General features: G+C 39.3%; 1 protein-coding gene across 5 annotated transcripts in view; it reads left to right on the top strand.

Moving 5' to 3' along the window:
* Positions 1-25716, top strand: part of DDR2 (discoidin domain receptor tyrosine kinase 2) — a 183035-nt gene extending 157319 nt beyond the window's left edge. For 4 of the 5 annotated variants that reach the window (XM_061400069.1, XM_061400077.1, XM_061400061.1 and 1 more), the window contains 5 exons: positions 1181-1308; positions 3559-3750; positions 4247-4481; positions 6352-6501; positions 19278-25716. In XM_061400069.1, the coding sequence (XP_061256053.1) occupies positions 1181-1308; positions 3559-3750; positions 4247-4481; positions 6352-6501; positions 19278-19412 (840 nt within the window). In that variant the 3' untranslated portion in view covers positions 19413-25716. The remainder of the gene's footprint in view (positions 1-1180; positions 1309-3558; positions 3751-4246; positions 4482-6351; positions 6502-19277) is intronic. The other variant, XM_061400054.1, reaches the window with a different exon arrangement.
* Positions 25717-27392: the final 1676 nt, after the last annotated feature.

The following is a 27392-nucleotide window of genomic DNA, read 5'->3' as shown; positions in this document are numbered from 1 at the left end:
TGTGTACTTTGTTTCTATTACTATTATATCAGCTCCACCTTTAGATCATGTACACATTCCTGGAGGTGGGGACCCCTACTCTAGAAGACTAGTATTGGGTCAGTCTCATCTTTGTCAAATAGCTGTGGAATTCCTGGGAATTCTGATTTCTATACAAGAGTTTTTAAAGCAGGAAAGTCACTAGACTTAGAGATCCTAAAATCATCCAATATTTTCTAAATATTTTACAGTAGGTTACAGAGGGTGGGGACCATAAGATGTGATCATCTTTTATAAACTGTCCAAGAACATCCTGCTATTGGATAGCCACTTTGTTTTTTTCCATTTTAATGGGAGTTACATGTAAAATGGTCAAAAACAACCTCGCCCCTGCTTTTAGTCCCAGAATCAGCCACTAGGGAATAAATCACTAACCAAGATAAGGAGAACACTCTTCTCAATTGCCCTCAGAGTGATGCATGTAATATTTGACTTTTCATTCTTACAACAGTCACATGAGCCTTCCGAGAATTCAAAGCAATGATTTAAGTGGCAACAGAAGTTCTTCAACACCACCATCTAAACTCCAAATGTAACTTGGTTTCCTAAGCGTATAGTACTGGTTTCCAGCATGGGCGGCATGCTTTAACCTTGTGCAGGTTTGGTGGTGGTGGAGGAAGAAGGGCCCATGGCGTTCGTTTATGGTGTTATGTCCACTCATTCTGTCTCCTGAGTTGAAAATGCAGGCTTGTTATACTGTTATTGACACGTAGGTGTTCCCGATAATGCTAATTCCATCCTAAGGGATTACCTTAGAGAATAAAATACCTTATGTTTTGTGCAATCTTATAGCCATACTCCCTTGAATCAAAGTTGAAGCATTTATACAAGATGACATTTTATAGTATAATAAAATAATACTGTATTTTATAGCTGTACTAAAATAGTTATAGATTCATTCACATATTTAATATTCCAACCAATGTATATTTTTTATAAAGCAGTAACATATCACATTAGCTTACCATTAAAAAAAATCAATTATTTGAGTCAAAGATATGCTACACATAGCTTCTTATTGGCCTTTTGATTATTTTGCCTGAGTTGTAAGAGTTAGTTTATCTCCAGGAAATGCCCAGCAAGAGTACTGAGACATCTTCAGGAGAAATGATGATGCTGAGACTAGATGACTTTTGTCTAGGTTCATCTCTGTGAAGTGGAGGGAATGGAAAAGTTCAAAGACAAAGATTTTGCCCTAGATGTCAGTGCCAACCAGCCTGTCCTGGTGGCTGTGAAAATGCTCCGAGCAGATGCCAACAAGAATGCCAGGTCTGTGGTCTACATTTTGAATTTTCCTTTATTTGTTTCATCTTCAGGATCAGGGATACTCTTGGAAACTTCTGAGCAATTTTCTTTTGAGATGGGAAGGTCTATGAGCTGCCTCATATATCCATTGTTGTGTTTTATATTTCTGATGGGTCAGTAATTCTCATCTTCATTCTCATCTCCTTCTAAAACAAATGTACATTTTCTGTTAGATCTACGTATTTACTTCCTAACCTCCTTTGCACAGCACTGTGCTTCCCAACCTACACAGCAGTCTGACATTCCTGAATGTCATTACCTACCCTTGCAAACTTTTCACAGTCACACACATCTTTCTTGCTAAGCTCCTGCCATTCTCCTTTTTTCACACTGAACCTCTATTTACTTTCTCATCCCTTTTTTTCTCTTTTATGCTCCTCTTCGTCTATATCCAGCAACCCCCCAAATGAGAAGCTACCTCTACTTGGAAAAGTACACATGGACCTCAAAGCAAAAGGATCCACAGTCCTTTAGCAGTTTTCCAAACTGGCTAATAATCTCTTGGATCCTTTACTACATAAATTGCAGTTTCCAGCCACACTCCGTTGTTTGACAGCCTTTCCATTACAGTAATGGTGAGTTAATCCTCACCCAGACAGGCATGCTGGTTGAAAGCTGATTGAATGTGTCTCAGGAAAATCTGCACATCTGGGTAACATATGCATTTCTTCATTTGTGTTGGCTTGATTTGTCTCACTGATGTTCAAATTCAGAAAAAGTTTAAATTGCTATACCTCAAATTATCATAAATTTCAAGAATGGTGATAGGGTTTTATTAAAAGTCTTGCAATTGGCAGGATGTGGCATGAAGAAGAAAGAAAGTCAAGGGAACAGAACTGTGGTGGTTTTGGAATTTTAACTGTGAGAATTTCAATCTGAAGGATACTAATATGAATGAAAAGTGATATCCTCAGGTCCCATTGAAAGAAAGAATATTCCTGATATAAATATTAGCCCATGATTAGAGAAGGTGGCAAGAAGAAAGGAAAAAAAAACAAAAACAAAAAAAACTATGGGATGTGACAAAGCTTTTACCCATTAAAAACATTTTTTTAAACAATGTTGTGTTGGTTTGTGCCATAGTTATACATGTATCCCCTCCTTCTTGAGCCTCCCTTCTCGCTCACTGTTTTTTGATGAGGTGTGGTGTTCCATCTTTGCCCACTCCAATTAAGCAACAACGGATGGCTTAGGTTGTGTGCCCTCCCAAACCATGGACTCCCTTGCTTTGAGATTGAAGGAGGAATGAAAGAGGAGAGGTGTTGAAACCATATTGATTTTAAGGATTTTATATTGACTGGTATGACTCCCAGTCCAGGATTGCTAGAAAACTCCTAGGAGACGTACAACATGTCTATTACAATAGTTTTGATAATGTGGGCTAGTGGTTTCACTCCCCCAAATATTGCTACTGGGAAGGTAGCCCGCTTTGTGATTCAAGGGTGGTCATCACCATCTACTCTAACAGCTATTAGTTTTGGCCAAGTGAGTACTTCTTTTGAAATGACTGCATTACCACCATGAACTTTAAACTGCTCAATTTTGAACAGGTTACTAAATGTGTGTTGTGATTGTCTGCTGGTACACTCTGCATTAAAAGAAGCCAGCATGGGACAATAAAAAATTATCAGATAAACCAGAGGATGGTTATTTATTTTCATAAAAAAGTGCCTTAGCTTTATTTATAGTGACTCCATGGCTTTTAAAAAAGGGAAAGAACCCAGTGCACTTAAGGTATAATTTTCAGTTGAAGGTTTTATTTTTAAGACTAGTTTTTAATAACCTACATTTGATTTAGCAAATATTAATCATATGAGTTTGAGTGAACTTCAGGAGTTGATAATGGACAGGGAGGCCTGGCATGCTGCGATTCATGGGGTCGCAAAGAGTCAGACACGACTGAGCGACTGAACTGAACTGAACTGAACTGAATCACTTTCTATGTGGCAGGGCTTTTGTTGGATACTAAGGGTGCAAATGTGAATGACATGGTCCATATGCCTCCAAAATTACAGTTGAATAAGGGTTTATCATATTCCAGGATGAGTAGAATGAGACAGTTTCCAGGAAGCAATTTCTCTGTTCTCACAAAGGTTATCCAAAGGAAAAGAAGACTAGTATAATGGGCAGGACTAGACTTTGCTGTGTCTTCTCCCACTTCTTGATTCTAACTCTGGCAACCTCTGGGTTTATCTACGTCTGTGTCCTTCAAAGGAATGATTTTCTCAAGGAGATAAAGATCATGTCCCGGCTCAAGGACCCAAACATCATCCGTCTCTTAGCTGTGTGCATCACTGAGGATCCTCTTTGCATGATCACTGAGTACATGGAAAATGGAGATCTCAATCAGTTTCTTTCCCGCCACGAGCCACCCAATTCTTCCTCTGCCAGTGTACCCACTGTCAGGTAAATAAGCTGAGTCTTCCATCTCTTTCCTGGGTTCATGAGACAAAGATGGGGAGCAGGGAGCTTTAAAGTTCATCATTGTTCTTGGATGGTAGGGGATGTTGTTGTTCAGTTGCTAAGTTGTGTCTGACTCTTTGTGACCCCATAGACTGCAGCACACCAGGCTTCCCTATTCTTCACTATCTCCCAGAGCTTACTCAAACTTATGTCCATTGAGTCAGTGATGCCATCCAGCCATCTCATCCTCTGTCATTCCCTTCTCCTCCTTCCCTCAATCTTTCCCAGCATCAGGGTCTTTCCCAATGAGTCAGGGGATGTTAGTGTGCAGGGAATAACAGAGCAGCTGTGCTTTGGGGGAAAGTAAAGAGATAAATGAGGAATAGAGAAGGGATGCTGAGTTGGAACCCCAGTTTTTTGGTACCAACTGTAGAGTATGTACCTTTCACAGCTTCTTGTTTCCAGAGGCTACTTTCTCTCTTCCTTTGTATTTCCTCAGTTATGCCAACCTGAAGTTTATGGCTACCCAGATTGCATCTGGTATGAAGTACCTTTCCTCACTTAATTTTGTTCATCGAGATCTGGCCACACGAAACTGCTTAGTGGGTAAGAACTATACCATCAAGATAGCTGATTTTGGAATGAGCAGAAACCTATACAGTGGTGACTACTACCGAATCCAGGGCCGGGCAGTGCTCCCGATCCGCTGGATGTCCTGGGAGAGCATCTTGCTGGTGAGTTTCCTGTTTTTGAGCTCTGCCCTAGCAACCAGCACATAGGCAGGTGCACAGGGCATGTAGAGGTGCGCCAGAGACAGCAGGAGACAGACCATGAATAGACTTTAATGTTTTCTCTGACCTGAGATGACTTACTTTGGTCCTAATCATTATTTTTTAACATTTGCCTATTTCTGCTGATAAAATGTAAAATGCTTACTATAGAAAATTTTGAAAGAAAGGTTAAAAATATACCTGGAATGATAAGAAATTTAGTATGATTTTTTTTTAATCTCTGCCCTTCCCATATTATTGATCTTAATTTGGGGTATTAAAATTTTGTCATTTAAAGAACTGTTATCCACACAAAATATTTTTTGTATTAATTTCATAACCATATTTCTAATTAATTATTTTGTTTCTATTTCAATGATTATTATCATTTACTTTTTAAGTTCCTCATTCTTTGCTTTTGTAATTTTTATTCAGCTTTTGGTATTCTGAATCACAAGTGAATAATTCTTTTTCTGAATGCTTCTCTTCTCTGACCATGCATATTTGAGGCAATTTATGCCACTTGGTTTTATGCCACTTAGCTGATTTATAGAATTATTAAACTTTAAACTTTTACTTCCTACGATGCTGAATACATGTAATTTTGTCTTTTGTCATTTAATATTCCAGAGAAAAGCCTGAAAGCAATCTAGTTTTGTTCATTTATTGTTAATCTGTTTGTTTCTTGTTCATATTCTTGTAGGATTTGTTAATTTTAAAATAAAAATTGTATAGTCATCCCTTTTCTCTCACCAAGATAACCACTATTAATATTAATATTCTACTATATTTCCTTTGAGGATTTTTTCTATACATGTATCTCTCTTAATATATGTATTATGTATACAAAATTATTTTACATATTGGGATGATACTATGCACATAAAATTCTCTCTCATTGGCAGTAAATATTCTTCAAAAACATGATTTTAATGGTTATATAATATTCCATTATAGATATATCCTGTAATTTAATGTCATAATAATTTGGTATTTTCCAATTTCCTTCAATTATAAATAATGCTGTAAGATATACCATTTTATATAAATCATTATAAAGATTTTTATCATCTACATAGGTGAATCACATATTTTACCCCTTTCTAATGTGATTACTAAGCTTTGCTCCCTTTAAATGTATTTCATGGTGTTATAAAACATAATTAGACCGAGATTCAGAGGGTTTTGGTCCAACTCTCTGTTTTTCTATTATTAATGGTCTTATAAACCAGGGGATTTTAGTACACCTATGTTGTCTCACTTTTCTGATGTAAAAAGTAGGAATAAATATTATCTACTTTAGCACTGTGATTATTGAATAGAACATGTGCAAGTATTTAATGGATGTTGACTGCATCTGAATCTCACTGAGATCACTTGTCAGCCTGTCCTTCAAGACTGTGATGATCATTGAACAGGAACTACTCGAGGCATTCACACTGGATTCCTGTATCTCTAACACAGAGATATCTGGATCTCTTCCTGTTCTTATTTTGCCTTTCCCGTGGGCATCTGCCTGCGGCTGCCCTAGATCCTGGACTTTGACCTTCTAACTCTCAGCGGGAGAGTCAGGTAGCTTATGGCCACATCCTCTTCAGTCCTTGGATCTCATCTGCAAGAGAAGCAGACCTCAGTAGAGATCCTGAGGGTGAGAGACGGGTGGAGGCTGGCATTGAAACAACTTCCTATTGTCGTTTTCAGATTCCCAGTGCATATCTTGGCAGTTCCAGTATTCCTTGCCCTGTGTAGTGAAAAACTCCATTTTATGACAATCTCTCTGCTCTTGTCATACACAGATTATTCTGACTTTCTCCTCTTTTTCTTACTTAAACAGGGAAAATTCACCACAGCAAGTGATGTGTGGGCCTTCGGGGTGACTCTGTGGGAGACTTTCACCTTTTGCCAGGAACAGCCCTATTCCCAACTGTCAGATGAACAGGTCATTGAGAATACTGGAGAGTTCTTCCGAGACCAAGGGAGGCAGGTGAGAGCTTCTGGGGGTGGAGAGATGTGGCCTTGGGTGCTCCCGAAGGTGAGAGAAAGAAAAGTTCTGATCTAACAGGATAGGCCTGAGCTGGAAGACGGGCTACCTGGATGATAGTCATATTTCACTAATTATCCAGGTGATGTGAAAGACCAAGGTCCTCCCTAGGCATCCATACACTCTACTTTATCCATGGATCAACCCACTGGTCACTGGGGAGCATGAGGGGGTCCCATCAGGCTTCTGCATAACTCAAAGATGGTGGTGGTGGTGGTGGTGGTGGTTTAGTCACTAAGTTGTGTTCTACTCTGTGCGACCCCATGGACTGTAGCCTGTCAGGCTCCTCTGTCCATGGGATTCTCCAGGCAAGAATACTGGCTGGGGACCATTTACTTCTCCAGGGGACCTTCTTGACCCAGGGATTGAACCTGGGTCTCCTGCATTGCAGGTTGATTCTTTACCAACTGCTTCCCCTCCCCACACTTTATGTCCACCTGCCAGGGTCCAGCCCTGGCTGATCCAGGGAGTTCGAAGCGGGGATGGCGTCGGCGAGGATCAGGATACAATAGCTTTGATTAGATATTAATTAAAGATATAAAGAGTAATAGAATAAGGACAGCTCAGTAGGAAAATTCAGTGGAGAAAAGAGGCTGAGTAGCTTGGTTTACGCGGGAGACCAATAAAACTTCAAGACAAGAAGTTTGCACCACTTACGTAGGCCGCAGGCGTCCTTCCGTTCTCCTGAAGGAGAGACACTGAGGCCTCCCCAGTCGGATCTTAGAAGCCCAGGCATAATTAGTAAGCATGGCGGGTTCCACGCTCCAGATGGAGACTCAGCCAGAGTGAGAGAGAGAGAGAGAGACATGGGGAGACCTGTATTTCGAGAAACTGATCCCAATTCTTTATTTTCCATGGTCTACTTTTATACACTGAGATGTTATGCAAAAGTCACGCAGGGTCAGCAGTCCTGACTTTTATCAAAGTCAGGTGCTTCATACAAATGTATACAGAGGTCTTAGGGGTGTTACATCATCTTCTGGCCAGGGGGGCCTGCTGGCAATTTAGGACCTCTCCTTGTGACAGCGGTCAGTCAACCAGAACACTTTTTTCTCCAAGGGTGATTATTCTTAAAACAGACGCCACCCAAATAAAGTTACATTCCTATAGGGTGAGGGTGTAGTGGGTTTTAGTTAAGGAAAGAATTTACTTAGCCTAAGGTCTAACGTGATTAATATCAAAGGTTAATACTTATTTCTTCTATATATTCATTAATGTGTGTAAGGGCAGGGGATGTGGAGACTTAGCAACAAACATTGGCTCAACAAATGAAAAACCCTTCACCAATACAATTTCTAATCAGCCCATTATATTTATACTAATAGTTTTCTAACTTTTCTAAGGAACTTGTTTTTAGAAGGTTTAAAGTTTCTTGTGCCTCTCACGGTTGGGAGGCTGTGAGCAATCACATGTGGCCAGACAAGCCTGTCAGGCAGGCTAGAGAACCTTCAGAGGAGTTTGTAGTTTGAAACACTCCTGTCATGCCCAGGAATTATTATTAACTGGAGCTCTAAGTTAACTCCTTCTCCGAAAGAGGTGGTGGGAGACAGCCCCCTGTAAAGTCAGAGGTGTAGGTGAGAGCACAAAGTAGTAAAGTAGGCAGGCTCTGGTTATGGGGGTAGATGCTCGAGGATTTCCAGGGGGACTCCTGAGGCTTGGTCCCGCCTTTGCGTATGTCGAGCCTCCTTCCTCATGACCTTTGCCACGGGCAGAGTACCTCACTCTGGCCCCCAACATCTCCCCCTTTTTTATTTCTTAAAACAACCAGATGCAACTCAGTCGCGAGCTTGCGAATGCTCTGCCGAAGAATTCTGACAATAGAAGGAAGAATGATTATGAGAAGCAAAATTAGATCTAAAGATATTAGACAGAATGTTTTTTCCAGAAATAAAGTTAGAGAAGGTGTGAAATAAGTCATTAGCTGCTCCAGCGGCGGTAAAATCCAGTCGAGAGTGTTCCAGGGTCTGTATTTGATTATGAAATTTCCCTAAGTCCAGGCCAATGTCAGAGCTGTTCCAAACACCTGAGATATGATTTTTGATTTTTTCCCATTCTTAATCTGTCTCGTTTACCATTAAAGATGTCACACATATCCACCGGTAATCAGCGTGGCATAACAGAGCCATTTTCGCTTTTAAAGCCTGTAACTCAGTTCCAATATGCATTATTGCCTCTTCTAAGGCGTCTACTCTCATCTCCAATTTTCTATCTATAACTTCCTGTGTTGCTAGAGTTAAAGAGACATTTTTAGACATAGTATCAACATATTGAGCAGTATGCACTTGTTGAGTCAATGATATTGCTGCCACAGTAACAGAAACAATTGCTGCTAGCTGATATTCCTAAAATAAGTAAGCCCACAAATCGCCGTTGTCGCATTAAATCTTGTAGTTGTTGTAATACAGCAAGACCATAATTAACATATCAGTAAGTGGTTATATCATAAGATAAGGTGGACGTTGTAACACTACAAAGGAGCAAACATTATATTGAGGGTTTAAACAAGATGAGAGCATGCATTGTTCACAAGTCGTTACATTGGGTCCACCAGTGAAAGTCACACGTACATTAAATTTTCCAGAATCGTTGGTAAAGAGAAAAACATAAGGAGAGGGTAGACAAGCCAAAACAGAATAAGTAGAATTATTTTCTGGTTGGAGTTCGTGCTGCAACAGCCCTGTCCAGTCTCACCGGGATCTCGATGTTTATCTTGCCTCCCCTTCTGGTGGGCTCCTCTTTTGTGATCGAAGCAATGGGGGAACTGGATGTCTGGGGGTCTGCAACATGGCGAATCAGCCTGTCCCGGATCTAAATTGGAGAATCTGCATCCTGTGGAAAAATACAAGCGCATCCTCGACCGCTAGTTAATAATGGGTCAGGACCCTTCCATTGTCCTGAGAGGAGGTCCTTCCATTTGACTAATGGTTTTGCATTCAATTGCTCTGGGCACCAATGGCGAAGCGTTGCAGTAGTTCCGGCCGAATTGGCATTTAAAATATTTATTACAAAAAGAACATATTGCAAAATTTGATGGGGAGAGCTATACTTAAACTCCCCTTCTTTTAATTTTTGAATTTGAAGCTTTAATGTTTGAGGTGCTCTTTCCACAATGGCTTGTCCCTGGGGATTATAAGGGATGCCTGTATTGTGTTTAATTTGAAACTGTAAACAAAATTCCTGAAAAGACTTAGAAGTATAAGCAGGAGCATTGTCAGTTTTCAGAGCTTTTGGCAGGCCCAAATATGAAAAACAAGTAAAGAGATGTTGTATCACATCTTTAACTTCCTCTCCGGTACGAGCAGTTGCAATAATAATGTGATAAAAGGTATCTACAGTTACATGAACAAAAGACAGTTTTCCAAATGAAGAGACATGAGTTACATCCGTCTGCCGGAGTACGTTAGGTTTGAGACCATGAGGATTAACTCCCATAGGTATACTATTATAAACAGTGGGGCAGTGTAAGCAAGAACTCACAATCTCTCGAGCAGTCTCTCTGGGAATTTGGAATTGATATCTTAAGGCAGTAGCGTATTGATGATGAAGTGAGTAAGAGGCTCTGGCCTCCTCAATCACAGTAGCCACTGTATTTCTGGTTAACAAGTCAGCCAAATCATTAAAGGCATTTAAAGGGCCAGGCAATCCGGAATGAGCCCGAATGTGTCCAATGAAAAATATTTTATTTCTTTTCCAAATTTGTTGCTGTAAATTACTTAACAAATGAAATATGGTAGTTTTATTTTCAGGCAAAACCGCAGTTTCAATGTGTGGAAACAACCTGACAATATACTGAGAATCAGAATAAAGGTTAAATTCTTCATCTGCAAACATAGCAAAAGCCTCTATGACTGCTGTTATTTCAGCTCTTTGAGCTGAAGTTTCCTGTGTTTCTAAAAACTTTTGGTGATTTTTAGTGACTATGGAAGCTTTACCGTTTGCTGACCCATCAGTAAAAACTATCTGAGCATTTGGAATAGGAGATTGTTTACATCTGACAGGAAAAATAACTGGATGTCTGGATATAAAATTCAGCAAAACATGCAAAGGTAAATGATGCAGAATTTGACCACAATAATTTCCGACGGTAATCTGCCAGTCCTCATCAAACATTAGAAGAGCATCAGGTTGTTCTTTATTATATGGAATTACAATTTCTGATGGCTCTTTAACAAGTAATTTAATGTTCCGCTTTTTTTCCTTTAGTATCAAAGTAGCTATCAATCCTGGATAAGAAGCCGCTACCTTTTTAGCTTGGGCGGGGAGATGGACCCATTCTAGGGGGCCGTTTTGCCATAAAACCAATTTCTGGCTACCCCAATTACACCTATGGGGGTTTTATGGTAAAGGAATTGTCAAGCAGTTGTCAATTTAATTGTTTAAATTTTTAAAATTTACATTTCAACAACATAAATTTAGAGATATGTTAATTTAGGTCTAATGTTTAGTTTAGGTCTCTATATAAATTTAAATAATAAATGTATAACCTCCTTATCTCATTTTGGTATACAGATATATCTAAATGCAAAATGTATTTATATATGTATTTATACATGGCAACAAGTATAAACTTATTGACATAATCAATATACTTGAATTAATCTTTATAATTAATATGTTAATTAATATATATTACAGCAATACAACACGTACACAGCTAATACCAACCAACACAAACCAATGTACTGCAATAATGCCACACACATATAATATAATTATATAGTATATAGAACATATATCATCACAGCACATCAATCCATACCAATTAATATCAGCCACACACACATTATATTACTGCAATATACATTTAATTATACAGTATATGTATAATATGCATATATAGTATACATATTAATTATATACAAATTAATTAAGTATAGATCTATAAATAGAATTAGGTATACCTTTATTATATTTTATTTATACCCATATCTAATTAGGCAAACTGCAATTAGGCAAATATATTTATATTATGTATTTATAATAATATATATAGTATTGTTAATTGCACCACCTGTTGATAACTAAGAAATTGAGAAAACCCTTCTCTGAGTATCTCCTATTTGAGACAGCACGTCCCTCCCCCATAGGGTAAAGGGGAGCGTAGGAACTACATAGGGTTGGAAAGTTCCACAGGTATCTTCAAACTGCCAATCTAACATTTTTGAACTTTTAACTACTGTGGGGGCTTGAGGGCAAATGAAACAAAATTTGACCCCTGAAATCTATCAGGGCAACTTGCCAATCATCACTATTTTGTAAAAGACTTGCAGTTGATCCTTATTGAATGGAATTACTATATTTGCTACTTCTTTTCTAAAAAGTTCCACACTTCTTTTTTCCTCCTTTTATAATTAATTGTGCCACCAAGCTGGGATAAGATAAAACTATTTTTCTTGGGGTCACTGGTAGATGGAACCAATGGGCCTTTTTGTCACAAGCACCCTGTAGGTGTATATTTCGTGGCAAGAATAATTTAATCTCATCTTTTGGTAATATTAATCTTAATTAACTGATCATGTAAAGTCTCATCTACTTTAACAAGAACCGACTCTGTCTCATTAGTCAACTTTCTCTTAGAACTGGAATTAGGATCGCTTTTTAAGCAATCAAACAAAGGCTTTAAATCTGCAGTAGTCAGTTTTAAATGTGGGCGCATCCAATTAATGTCCCCTAATAATTTTTGGAAATCATTTAAAGTTAGTAAACAATCTTTCTGCAGCTTCAAAGGGGCATTGTCGGTTTTCAAAACTTTTGGCACCTAAATATGAGAAGCAAGTAAAGAGGTGTTGCACAACATCTTTATAAGCTTCTCCAGTTATTGTTTTGTAACCTAAATCTGGTCTATAGCTTTTTAGATGACAAGCTACCATCTAATCTTTGCTTGAATACCTCCAGCAATGGAGAACTCACTACTCTTCAAGGTTTTAAACTTTCCCTCACCTTTTTCTCTACAGCATTCCCACCCTGCACACCACTTTCTCTAATCTCACCAACTCATTTTCAGTAGTATGCGTGGGCGAGGAACTGGGCCAGTCTTTCCCAGCAATGTTAAGAGATGTCTGTTCCTGTGTCTAAAAGCCCTGACATTTTATTTTCTTGAATTAAAAGATCATTTAAAGGCCTTGGAGCTGTAATTTCCTGCACCCAAAAGACTAGATCACTAAATCCAAATACTCTGTGGCTCCTAGCCTGAGAAGTCAAGTTTTTTCCTGTCTGATACTAAGGTAAAAGCAAAAGCTGTGTTACTCTTTGACCTTTATTAATTTGCACAGTTTTGGTAGGCAGCGAGGTCAAGACTTTAATTTCCCAATATAATCAGAATCTACTGCACGATGCACCACCGAAATTTCTTTTCTTTTTTTTTTTTTTTAAGAAAGTGAGCTACACCCTAGCACAAGTCCTACAATGCCCTCAGGTAGGGGGCCAGCCACTCCCGTTGGAATTGGAGTAACTGGTTAGACAGGGGTTAATATTGTTGCTAAATCCCCTTACCGGTCCGCTTTTCTCTTAGCCTGGGTGAGACCCCCCCTGAGGGGGTTTTCTCCAAGGAGCACGCTCTGCATATTGTGCACGCAGTCTGTTTTAAAAGCTCCACTGTTTAAAAAACTTTTTATCTTTTTCAGGCTTAGGCAACACTTTGAGAGGCTTTGGGGGCAAAGTGGGGAACTTTTGGGCCCTGGAAGGCGCAAACGGAGGCGGCGGCTATCGCCCCAAATCAGAAAGTGGTGGATAAGTTTTTTTTTAAAAGCTTGCGCAGAGGGGGAGGTAGCTCGCCAGGGCATCTGGCCGCAGTGTCCTGTAAGTCCTCTCCTCTCTCCTCTGCTGACTTTTTCTTCCTTCTTCTCTTTAAATCTTTCTCAAGTTTTCTTTCCCTCACTCTATCTTTTTTCCTTCCTCTTATCTTCTCTTTTACTTTCTATCATTTTCTTCTTGTTTCCCTCTTTCATTCTCCCTTCTTCCTTCTTACTGTCTCTCTCTCTCTCTCTCTCTCTTCCTCTCTTTCTCTCTGTATCTCTTTTTCTAACTTCCTTTCTTCCTTTCTCTATCTTGCTGAGTTCCCTGATTCCTTCCTTCTCCGTTCCTCTCTCCTTTTCACTCTTTAGCTCTTTCTCTATTTTCTTTCCTTTTTTCTTTTTCTTTTTCACTTTTTTTTCTTTTTTCTTTTTCTTTTGCTTGGGTGAGGCCCCCCGAGGGGGTTTTTCTGCAAGGAGTAGGCTCCGTATATTGTGTATTTTTTAAAAGCTCCTTTCTTTAAAAAGAAAACTTTTTAATCTTTTTCAGCCTTAGGAAATGTTCTGGGAGGCTTTGGATGTAAACTGGGGAATTCCTAGGCCCTGGGAGGTGCAAGCAGAGGTGGGGTAGTTGCCTTAAATCAGAAATTGTTGGATAAATTTTTAAAGGTTTATGTAGAGGGAGAGGGGGCTCGCCAGGGCACCCGGCCGCAGTGTCCTGTAAGCCCTCTCACTCCTCGGGAGGTACAGCACAGTCTCCCTCCTTTTCTTCATCAATGGCAGAAAATATGATCTGCGCAGAAGGTGGAGACCCACTACCATCCACCGCTATAGCCTCTCCCATAGGTTATCCCACAGCCTCATGACAAGGATCCAGAACATTTTTAATCATATTTATAGGATAAGTGTTTAGTTGTTTTTTCACCTTCACCCAAGTATCTAAATTAACAGTACCCTCTTTAACAGTTTCAAGATTACTTGTATAAAGAGTTGCCGTTCTTAGTTTCAGTGTTAGCCATGTCAGAAAGTTAAGTATAATAGAAGATAAACCTTTTAGCTTTCAAAAGATCAGGCTTTTCTTTGGCCTTTTAACTTCAGAAACCATTTTTTCTCTCTAACTCTAACTCTTTAACACTTTCAACGCTTCCCACTCCTACTCGCCCTGTCTATCCTACAGGGGGGTCCGTGGCACCCTGAGTGGGGTCCTAGCCGTCCCTAACACTGGGGGAACAATAGGGCTGATGATCCTAATCGTTCCGAGGGAGGAGCAGTAGGGCTGATGACCCAAACTGTTCCGAGGGGGAACAACAGGGCTGATGACCCAGATTGTTCTGAGGAGGGGGGCAATAGGGCTGATGACCCTAATTGCTCTGAGGGGGAACAACAGGGCTGATAACCCAAATTGTTCTGGGGAACCTACCTTCGAATTGCCTGTCTCGGACGCCACCTGCCGGGGTCCAGCCCCGGCTGATCCAGGGAGCTCGAAGTGGGGACGGCGTCGGCGAGGATCAGGATACAGTAGCTTCAATTAGATATTAATTAAAGATATAAAAAGTAATAGAATAAGGATAGCTCAGTAGGAAAATTCAGAGGAGAAAAGAGGCTGAGTAGCTTGGTTTACGCGGGAGACCAATAAAACTTCAAGACAAGAAGTTTGCACCACTTACGTAGGCCGCAGGCGTCCTTCTGTTCTCCCGAAGGAGAGGAGACCCTGAGGCCTTCCCAGTCGGATCTTAGAAGCCCAGGCATAATTAGTAAGCATGGCAGGTTCCGTGCTCCAGATGGAGACTCAGCCAGAGTGAGAGAGAGAGAGAGAGACATGGGGAGACGTGTATTTCGAGAAACTGATCCCAATTCTTTATTTTCCATGGTCTACTTTTATACACTGAGATGTTATGCAAAAGTCACGTGGGGTCAGCAGCCCTGACTTTTATCAAAGTCAGGTGCTTCATACAAATGTATACAGAGGTCTTAGGGGTGTTACATCATCTTCTGGCCAGGGGGCCGGCTGGCAATTTAGGACCTTCTCCTTGTGACAGTGGTCAGTCAACCAGAACACTTTTTTCTCCAAGGGTGATTATTCTTAAAACAGACGCCACCCAAATAAAGTTACATTCCTATAGTGTGAGGGTGTAGTGGGTTTTAGTTAAGGAAAGAATTTACTTAGCCTAAGGTCTAACGTGATTAATATCAAAGGTTAATACTTATTTCTTCTATATATTCATTAATGTGTGTAAGGGCAGGGGATGTGAAGACTTAGCAACAAACATTGGCTTAACAAATGAAAAACCCTTCACCAATACAATTTCTAATCAGCCCATTATACTTATACTAATAGTTTTCTAACTTTTCTAAGGAACCTGTTTTTAGAAGGTTTAAAGCATCTGTGCCTCTCACGGTTGGGAGGCTGTGAGCAATCACATGTGGCCAGACAAGCCTGTCAGGCAGGCTAGAGAACCTTCAGAGGAGTTTGTAGGTTGAAATACTCCTGTCACGCCCAGGAATTATTATTAACTGGAGCTCTAAGTTAACTCCTTCTCCGAAAGAGGTGGTGGGAGACAGCCCCCCGTAAAGTCAGAGGTGTAGAGGAGAGCACAAAGTAGTAAAGTAGGCAGGCTCTGGTTATGGGGGTAGATGCTCGAGGATTTCTAGGGGGACTCCTGAGGCTCAATCCCGCCTTTGCGTATGTCGAACCTACTTCCTCATGACCTTTGCCACGGGTGGAGTACCTCACTCTGGCCCCCAACATCCATTGTCTGCTTTGCATTATATGTATTTTTGATATTAGGTAGCTTTTTACTTGGAGAAGGCAATGGCACCCTACTCCAGTACTCTTGCCTGGAAAATCCCATGGACGGAGGAACCTGGTAGGCTGCAGTCCATGGGGTTGCTAAGAGTCGGACACGACTGAGCGACTTCACTTTCACGCATTGGAGAAGGAAATGGAAACCCACTCCAGTGTTCTTGCCTGGAGAATCCCAGGGACGGAGGAGCCTGATGGGCTGCTGTCTGTGGGGTCGCACAGAGTCGGACACGACTGAAGCGATTTAGCAGCAGCAGCAGCTTTTTACTTAGCACTAAAAAGTTGCATATTAATTAATCAAATGTTATGCTATTCATTTCCAAAGAAAATGTTGTTTTATCATTTAATGGAAATTTTAAATACTAATAATCTCTGGGATTTAATATTTCTTATTTATTTTGTAACTGCTTGTTAAAAGGGTCCATCATCTTCACTTTTACTAAGTCATGCTAGAGAGTCAAATATATTTTGACCAACTACTAAATGGTTGAATAATAAAATTAAATATTTGAATGAAGCCAAGACCAAAGCCTAATATCACCATCATATGCTTAGTAAGCTTCTTACCTATAAGTTTAAAATATTGATAAAAGTTTATTTAATTCAACATATGAACAAACTAAGCATAATTCACTAAATTTGTATTTTATAACAGTTTACAATTTTTTTTCTATATTTTATTTTTAACTTTACAATATTGTATTGGTTTTGCCATATATCAACATGAATTTTAATTACTTTAAATTTTATTGTTAAAATTTCAGTATTCAAATTTTGAAAGTTTGACATTAGAATGTAAGCACAATAGTTATGCATCACTATCAGCTGCTAGATGGATTTATGGACTCTACTCATGTGATCTAATTTGTATTCAAACAGCATTGTTAATGTCACCAACTTGTTGAACATAGCAGATAAAGTGCAGGAGAAAACTTTTCAGTAACACAAATTCTAGAAAGAATCTTATCCTTAGGGCTCATAGCTTAGACAAATCTTAAATCTTTCATAGTCAATTAAAAGTGCTTGGGAGTCTATAATAATAATTCCAGTAATTTTAAAATGTATTTGACATTTTTTGTTTTCAATTTGTTTTTACAAATTGTAAAGAATTCTCAGAAAGCACTTTTCTTGAAATCCCATGGTCAAAATGAAATTAAATAATTAAAAATTAAATACAGTTTTAAAAGCTTATGTTATTTGATGTTATGAAAAGTAAAATACTATCAACATAATGAGAATTATTATAAAATATAACTTTATTTGCCAAGTTTATACAGCTTTGAAAAGGGCAAATGATTTATTTATCATTTCATTTTATTGATATCTGTTGGCTCAAAACAGATATATTTTTTCTAAAATTATTTAGTGAACACCCTAGATAAGGCTTAACAGTTTTAAGTTTCACAAGTAGTATACGAGAGTGTCTGTTATCCTATATCCTTTATAATAATAGTAATATTTCTTTTAAATACTTACTATTTTGTAGCCATAGTCACTTCTAACACTGAGTTAAGGTTTGTCAGATCTTATTATATATTCAAATAGAAGCCAGAGGTATTTGTCTTTTTACTTTTTGATTAAGAATTGATGACGGAAAACTCCTTGGCATTGGTCTTAGCAGTGATTTTCTGGATTTGACAACCAAAGCAAAGGCAATAAAGCAAAAATAAACATGTGGGACTACATCAAACTAAAAATCTTCTTTATAACAAAGGAAACCATCAAAATGAAAAGGCAAACTACCAAATTGGAGAAAAATTTGTAAATCGTATATCTGATATGGGTTAATATCCAAAATGCATAAAGAACTCATGCAACTCAAGAGCAAAAATCCCCCAAACCAGACAATTTTAAATGAGCAGATCTGACTAAACATTTTCCCAAAGAAGACAAACAAACAGATGGCCCATGAAAAGGTGCTCAACATCGCTAGTTATTGGGTTTCCCAGGTGGCACTAGTGGTAAAGAACCTGCCTGCCAATGCAGGAGACATAAGAGATGCGGGTCCAATCCCTGGCTCAGGGAGATCTCCTGGAGGAGGGCATGGCAGCCCACTCCAGTATTCTTGCCTGGAGAATCCCATGGACAGAGGAAGGAGCCTGGCAGGCCAGGGAAGTGAAAATCAAAACCATCATGAGCTATCACCTCACACCTTTAGAATGGCTATAATCCAAAAGACAAAGAGCAACAAATGTTAGTGAGGACATAGAGAATAGGGAAGCCGCATGCACTGTTGATGGGAATGTAAATTGGTGCAGCCACTATAGAAAACAGTATGAAGGTTCTTCAAATAATTAAAGATGGAACCACCATCTGATCCTACCATGCATAATACAGGCTGGTCTAAATGTGGGAGAAGGCAATTTTGAAATGGTTCATTACTAACCAGCAGCAGATGTTGGACCTGTGATTCAAAGAGCTTAAGACATTTAGGTTTGGTTCAGGAATATGTCAGTATACAAGGTTTTAAAAAACATAGGTCAGGAAATGACAGCAACACATTACAGGTAAGCAGAAGATGACCTGGAGTCAATCTTGCTGGGTGGACACAGTAACTTGCTTTGAGAGTAGAGTCAAATACAGTTCTAGGTTGGAATTCAGGGCAGGGCTGTAGAGGGGTTAAATGTACAAATGTTGGTGAATAATGTAAAGAAGAAATCCAGTCTTCCCCCCTGGGGCCAGTACAGGAGAAGGAGAGCACAGAGAAAGCTATGGTTAAGAGCAACATGGATACATCCTGTGTCTCAGTGGCTCAGATTCCATTCTTAGCCAAGGAGCTAAAGCAACTAACATGCTTTCCACCCTTGCCATAATTGGCTCAACCAAGATAAAGCTCATTGTGGAGAGGCCATAACTGGAGGATTAGGTGTTCTAATCACTTTCCAGTCAAAGATGTCTTCTTGCTTCAGTTTCATCTTTTGCATAATGGTAAGCAAGTTAGCAGGCACGCATGCACAGGATGGCCCATCAGGAAGTTTTGCTCTGCAGACTTGGAAAAGACAAAGAGAATGGAAAGGGGATTGATATGATGTAAACTTCTTGTGAAGAAGAAGGAGAGACACCACACCCATTTCAGTTATCAAGTCCAAGAAAGTGGGGAGTGGGAAAATCATACTGTGATGCAGTGACCTTTTCTCCACCCTCTCCTAATATTCTCCTCTTTTGTTCATTTTTTGTTTCCAAAGACTTACCTCCCTCAGCCTGCCATTTGCCCTGACTCTGTGTATAAGCTGATGCTCAGCTGCTGGAGAAGAGACACCAAGCACCGGCCCTCTTTCCAGGAAATCCACCTTCTGCTTCTTCAGCAGGTGGACGACTGATGCTGTCAGAGCCTGGCAACAGGTCCTCCTCACAAGCCCCACCACTCACCCTCGCTTAAGCCACTCCATCTGGACACTGAATGGACCTGGGAGACAGAGGCTTGTTTGTCTTTCTCTCTTTCTGTCCCTCGTCTTCCTCCACTCCACTGCCCGACTCTCTACCCCTGACACATATATACTTTTTTTTTTACATTAAAGAACTAAAAAAGAAAAAAAAAAAAAGCCTAGGACAGATAAAATCTAGTAAAGAATCTTACTTGATATACGTAAAGTATTGGATAACAAAGGCTAGATAATTTAGATAATTTATAAAGGATAAATATGCTCGTGTTTATGAATGTGCAGATTCTACAATGTTATTTTCCATGTCACCTTTTAAAAAGTGATTTCTGAAAGAAAAACTTGAAGAATACTAATGTCTTAGGAAATATGAGACTAGGCATAGGGAAAACATTTGGTAAGTGTGGAGAATCTGATGAAATGGTATTCAGTAACTAGTCACCTATGGTTTGATTTCCTAATTTGGCCTGTAGACATGCCTTACACTCTGCATTTTCCTCTCCTGGCAAAATAGATGTTACATGCTTGGAAAAAACTCAACTTACTGGAATGGTTATTTTGTTCATTCCTGGGCAGGGATGAGGGTTGAGATCTATATGCATAGGAAATACAGAGTATGTACATAGGAAAGAATATTTAGTGCAAGGGTTTGTGAACAGGGATTGTTATTTAAAAAAAAAAAGTGCCTCATTCATGGAAGTATTCTTAAATAGAGAATGGACACAGGAAAAGAGGTCAGTGGCAGACAGGTAACAGGTGAGCTGTTCATTTCTGCAGAGGGTCCTCCCCTTACCTTGTTCAGACATTTTCAGGTATGTGTTTTAGTGAGAGCCTGATTTTGAGTCAGTACAAACTGTTTTTTTCTAAATCTTGATCGTAGGCCCTTTGGTTCATCTCCTCCAAAACTTTCAGCTCTTTTAATGGATGAATGCTCTATGGAACCTATGGGCTGGGGATTAAATTTCTCAGGCATAAATCTGAAGGTCATGTACAATATTGAATAGATATGTTCTGAGTGTTTCCAAAGGGTTGACTGAGGATTGGTGAAAGGAAATACAGGGAGATTGATTTTAACTCCCTATGAGGGAAAATATAGCCAGAGGCAGAATATACAAGGGCGAATGGGCTTCCTCGAGAGCTGGGGAGTCCTTTATCACTGAAGAGGTTGAGATACAGTCTGAAGACTAGGCAAGAAAGAGGTAGGGTTTCAGACATAATAAGTGGTTGTGGGAGATGATGTTTTATGTCCTTTTAACCCTAGGAGTTCTTGAGAGGAGCAGGTTGAGTGTGGAAGAGTCATCTGCTGCTACTGCTTGGGATTCACACTCTTGCCTTGGAGATGGTATGACCAGCAGAAAAAGAAAGCTTGAGGCTCTGGCTTCAGAATCCATGGATACTGATAACACTGTTAAATAAAAGTCCCCTCAGAACAGATTCTGAGCTTTCACACTCCACAGATCCTCAGATTCAGTAGGAAACAGGAATGAGATGGTCTTGAAGTCTCTTCCAGTTCTGATGTATTCAGACCTCAGTGGATAATTGAATCTACAATTGCTGCAGACTCAGTTGTCCAGTCATCTCCTGCTCTGAAAATTTTGGTCAGCAAAAGAGATCATGTGAAGAAGTCACAATAATAGTAGTAATAGGAACGCCTGCCACTGGCTCAGTGCTTTAAAGTTTATCATGTGTTTCTACATACTTTATCTCATTTGGTATCTGCAGGGCCAGACATGTTCTCATGTTCTTTTATACTTGGGACCTGCCACACACTCTGTCTTCTCAAGATCAGTAATAACTTCGTGTATTATTCATAGTTCCCCAGAGAAACAGAACTTTATATATATATATGATTTATTATAACGAATTGGGGAATTGGGTTACATAATTATGGAGACTGAGGAGTTCCACATAGCTGGTGGTGATGTACTTCTGAGAACCAGAAGGTCAAAGTTTTAAGTCCCAGTTGAGAGGAGAAGACTGATGTGTGAGCTCCAGTAGTCAGGCAGAGAGGGTAAATACCCCCTTACTTTTTTTCTTCTATTTAGGCCTTCATTGGAGTGGATGATGCCCACCCATGCTGGAGAGGGCAATCTGCCTTAGCTCACCAATGAAAATATTAATCTCACCTGGAAATACCCTTATAGAAAAACACCCAGAAATAATGTTTAATCTGGGTGCCACATGTCTCAGTCAAGTTGATGTATTAAAGTTAATCTTTCCATTTCGATAGAATCAAAGGGACTTGAAATCAGGGCCTGCAACTTGTTCTCCTTGATCCATGAACATCTGGCAGGGCTACATTCAGACCAGGCCATGACTTCCCATGTGGCAAGAGGAAATATGTATAAGTTCTCTTTCCTTTGTCTAGTATCTTTCCACTTATTTCTTTTTACAATTCTGCCTCAAGCCACTGCATTGCATGATACCATAAAAAAAAAAAAATCATGTTTAAAATTAACTTAGTATGTCTAGATTTTCCTGGCCTTGAGTCATAGAGGTGATCTGTTTCAAGCAACTGGCAAATATATATTGTCATGTACAGTTATCTTTTTCTGAGATGAGGAAGATTCCATCTTCTGGCACTAAGACTTTTGTACTACAGACACAGTTTTAACTTCTCCCTTAGTCATACACGTTGAGTTCAGCAGCAGAAATCTAAGACAGCCATCCGGGTAAATGATCAAGGCTTAGAATCTAGAATTTAAAAGTAGGTGGACTTTTAAAAAAGAATGAAGAACTTTTAAAGAATAGAAGAATGAAGCTAGGAATTATGTAGAAAAGGAGGTAGGAAAAGGGAAGAGAAACTGTGGGGCCTTGTTACCTTTCTAGGAAGTCATCCTCTTCATGATATATGTGAAATGTTTTATGTCCAGCTTGTGGTTTGGGGTAGTAGATTTAAGTTTATACTTTTGCTAGTGAATGTGGTGATAGCTAGGTCCAAATCTTGATGAGCTGTCCAGACACATATGTGCTAAGAAAAGATCTGGAGCCTAAAGAGGCACCCAAGGGGAAATGTGATTTTAATGCTATGGAAAGACCACTCGCAAGTGTACAAGACTGTATAACAAAGGGCACCATATGAACGTGGAGCAATGAATGTGCATGTGACTGGATGGGGAGCCAGGTGCGGTTTAGAAAGGAGGCTGCATAATAAGGGGTGATAGAAGGATGGGGGAGGTAAGGGCAGCAAGACAGACACAGATGGTGCTGCTGAGAATCCATTCTGAAGCATGAAAGCCAATCTCTGAGGAGCACAGAAAAAGTAAGTGTCTTGAAGATAAAAGATAAATGTGTAAGGAGAGAGGGGAAATTCTGGATGATAGAGATGATTAAAAGTAGTCATTAAAAAATGAAAAGTGAGGTGCAGAGTATGACGTGGAAGGGAGCTTTTCAGAGTTTTAAGAAAAGATAAACCCATCAAGAATATAAAAACACATAAGCAACCACCAGGGAATGACCTTTTCATCTCATGGGATATAGGAGAGGGAGGCAGTTTGAACAGGGGTGTTCCAGACCACCTCCAGTGGCAGGGATCACATGGTGGTGAAAAGAGCTCAACTCTGTCTGAGCTGGACTTGGCTTTCCAAGTGCTGCTTTGGAAATGAAGACCAAGAGAGGAGTCGGGGAATTCATGTTAGCTCACCAGGCTCTGTCTTCCCCTCTTTGTTCGTGTCACTGAAATCCACTTTAGATAATCCTCATCATTGTTGTGCCCAGAGCGGCCACAGGGAAACACTGGGACAACAGGCTGAGGTTAAACTAGATGAAATCTTGTTTGATATTGCACCAAGAGGTACGTGCTATGTTGGAACCATGTATTTTTCGAGTCCGATCCAGGCATCCCACAAGAAAGCCATGATGTGGGGCTAAGCCATTTGTTTAAAATAAAGGAGAACAGAAGAAAGGAAAGCGATGAAGATGTTCCAAGGAAATAGTGTAAAACAGAATAACATCTGTTTTGTCCAAAGCTACAAAAATAAACGGAGAAAATCACAGTTAAGTCTTAGAGTACTCCCAATACAGAGCTATTAAGTCTTTGATCCTAAACTGAGTTTGTAGACCTGGAATTTGCCATCTTGCTCTTTTCAGTGAGACCTCTGATATCTGGCCGTGCTTATGATAGGTTTCTGAAAGATGTAGACCCAAATCTAGGCTGAATTTCCTTCTGAATTAAAATTTAACATTTTTATAGAAACAGATGAATGTCTTTTCCACTTGGTAAATGTCTTAGAATGCTAAATTGAGATAAAAAGAGACTGGAATGGTTAAAGGTCTTTAGATTTCTGGCATTTTGAATTCTCTGCTGCCATTAACTGCATTCCTTGGTAGCAAACATATGGAGGGTAATTGTTTAGTTTACGTATCTTTTTTTTCCCCCCAACTGTTATATTGAAATACTTTAAGACTCACAAGAAGTTGTGAAAATAGTTCAGAGTGGCCATTACCTAATAGCAGGATTTCCCATCGACAACATCTTATGTAATCATAGTCCAGTTTCAAAACCAGAAAATTGACATTGGCATAATACTATTAACTAAACTACAGACCTTACTCAGATTTCACCAGTTGTTCACATGTATACATTTAGTTTCTGGATGCTTTTAACCCTTGCTGATTTGTAACCTGGTCTTGCTTGGCTGCATCACGAAAGACATTATTGGGATACAATTCTGTCAAATCCTAAAGAGGATATAACAAATTAACCTGTTCCTTTATCAAAAGTAATATCCTGCCTAGACTCTATCCATATTTTCTGACGAGTTCGGCTGTTCGGCATCTGAAACAATCCAAAAACAGCTTGGAAAAATCAGATAACAGAGAGGACAGTAAGACCCACAGCTCACTAGCTAGGTATAGAAGGAAATTATAGATGGTTTCTGCAGTTCCTTCGAGTAGGACTTATATGGTGGCAAGGAGAGGACTTTAGAATAAATCAGTATTTTGATTAAGAACTAGGTGGCATTTCATTCTTGGCACCAGGAAGAGCTTTTGGAAGGAATAGAGTACAATGGTGGAGACTGTTATTGTGTAGTAAAACACTACTCTCGGAATATTAGAGAAGTTTCATTTACCTAAATGTCTGTTCTTAAATGGAATAACAACCACATTGGACTAAATTAAGTACAGGTACAGCGGCAACCAGGCCCAGAGGTTCAGGAAGATAGGGGATTCGAAGCTTTAGTTTTGTGGATTACAGTTTTGAGTTCTGTAATGGCATTTTTAAGCTGCCCTGTTTAAGGGTCACGAGATTATACCTGAGTTCACCTCTGCATACCCCACATCCTATAAAGTTCCTAACACATAGTGAGCACATCATAAATATTTGCTGAATTTTTTTTTGAATGAATAAAAGGTAGAAGCAGAAACTTGTCAACTAGCATAACTAGGGTGAATTTAGGTAGAATTGCTTTGCTGTAATGTAGAGGGTTTATTTTCAAATGAGGAAAGAGGAAAATGTGCCCAAACTTGTACATCCTCCATTTATATGTTTACTGATGTTGAAACTGATCTATGTAAATGTCTTATTCTTTGAGGTATTCAGACAGAAATGCAAGGTTCTTCTCTGCATGGTACCCCATCAAGAGCAGGTAGAGACTCCAGCCCCAAACCCAGCTCTTTTGGAACAAGATTTTTAGTTTCTCCTGCAAACACCTTGTCAACAACTTCTCAGGCCTCCAAAGGTGAAAGATGGGAGTCCCAGGCTAGCTCGTGCTTACCCACGTTCACAACTGCATGTAAAGGAAGAATTTGTAAAGAGACTCGAGGGAAAGCACAAAGAGAGAAGGGAATCACTTTTGGTGAAAAACTGTTTCTTGAAAAGAGGCTTGGAGAGAAGTGAACGTTGATCAGATTACTACAAATGCACCAAGGGTTTGTAACCTAGCCTATTCATCTTATGTCCTTCACTATTCATGATATCCTAGTCTTCTACCCCATTGTCTGGTAACTTTTTCTGAGGACCGAGTTTCTAAAGCAGTGTGGTGCACTCTTCCTATGAGGAGGAAACATCTGGGCTTTATTCTTCAAGCGTTGGAGGTTGATGTGTCCTGTCAAGGGGTAAAAATAGCAAATTGATTTTATTTCTGCTTAAAACTATCATAGTCATTCCAAAATAGAACGCATAAAAATTCTCTGTATTAGAAAAAGAAATGAGATACCAACTGTATATTGTCTTTATTTATTCTCTGTAAGTCTGTCAGGTGATAAATTGTAAATAACAATGATTAAAGAAATATGCTACTGATGGATCCCTTTTTTCTGTGAAAATAGCACTGGTTCTGGGCTTTGTTACCATTACTCCTTATACCCTTATACCCTTTTTGGAGAAGTGATGGGGCATAGGACAGAGCTGAGAGATGTATGTGGTGTGGATGCCTTATTTGTTGAAGGAAATTCAATAGAGGGTTATTTACATAGGCTTCTGATATATTAATTGACTGTTTATTGAAAGAAAAGCATCTTGGCCCCTGGCATAGCCAAACCTACTAGAGATTGGTGTATGTTGTTAGATTAGTCCAGTTCTAGAGAACCTAGTCCAAAATGGGGTATCCTTTACTGTTCTGGCTACAGAGTTGTTTTGTTTAATACACAGAAATTGCTTCAAAATCCAAATATGGTCTGTCTCAAGACTGCCCACACATACAAAGAGCTACAAAAAACTATGATTAACCAGCACGCAGACTCAGTCTTCATAACAGACAGTAGGATGGAGCCATTCAAAACAACGTATGTCTTATCTGGTCCCTGAAGAATACATTTATATTTTAAAAATTCTGAGTAATATTAACTTATCTTTTTGAGTGATGGCCACAATATATAAGTGAAAGGATATAACCCCCCAGAGAATAACCAGAGGGCTCATGAAAACATACTCTGACCCCCCAGAGTTTCTGGTTTGGTTTCACAATTAAAGGCCAGGAGTTCAAGTATATATGTAATGGCAGTAGGGTTGGAGGTGGAGGAGATAAAAAATAAACGGGAATAGCAGAGATGCTCAAAGAGGTACAATTCTATTCTCAATACCTATTCCCAAAGTTTAAAGGTAGGTATAAGTGGTACATTTGGATCCACAGGTGATAAGCCATATATATATATTATGTGGCTCAGACAGTAAAGAATCTGCCTGCAATGCAGGAGACCCAGGTTCAGTTCCTGGGTCAGGAAGATCACTTGGAGAAGAGTAGGGAATGGCTACCCACTCCAGTACTCTTGCCTGGAGAATCCAATGGACAGAGGAGCCTGGCAGGCTACAGTCTGTGGGGTCGCAAAGATTGGACACGACTGAGCAATTAACACTTTCATTTTCATATATTATGCCTATATCTGAATATATAATGTATTACTAAAGACAGAGATTAGGTAGATATATTCCTAAGTATTTTATTCTTTTCGTTGCAATGGTGAATAGAACTGTTTCCTTAATTTCTCTTTCTATTTTCTCATTATTAGTGTATAGGAATGCAAGGAATTTGTGTGTCGATTTTATATCCTGCAACTTTACTATATTCATTGATTGGCTCTAGTAATTTTCTGGTGGAAAATCAATATAATGAAAATGAGTATGCTACCCAAAGTAATCTATAGATTCAATGCAATCCCTATCAAGCTACCAACAGTATTCTTCACAGAGCTAGAACAAATAAGTTCACAATTTGTATGGAAATACAAAAAACCTTGAATAGCCAAAGCAATCTTGAGAAAGAAGAATGGAACTGGAGGAATCAACCTGCCTGACTTCAGTCATCAAGACAGTATGGTACTGGCACAAAGACAGAAATATAGATCAATGGAACAAAATAGAAAGCTCAGAGATAAATCCATGCACCTATGGATACCTTATCTTTGACAAAGGAGGCAAGAATATACAATGGAGAAAAGACAATCTCTTTAACAAATGGTGCTGGGAAAACTGGTCAACCA

Source organism: Bos javanicus, chromosome 3 (genome assembly GCF_032452875.1).
Source record: "Bos javanicus breed banteng chromosome 3, ARS-OSU_banteng_1.0, whole genome shotgun sequence".
Lineage (NCBI taxonomy): Eukaryota > Metazoa > Chordata > Mammalia > Artiodactyla > Bovidae > Bos > Bos javanicus.
This window is presented reverse-complemented; position numbering and strand designations above follow the sequence as displayed.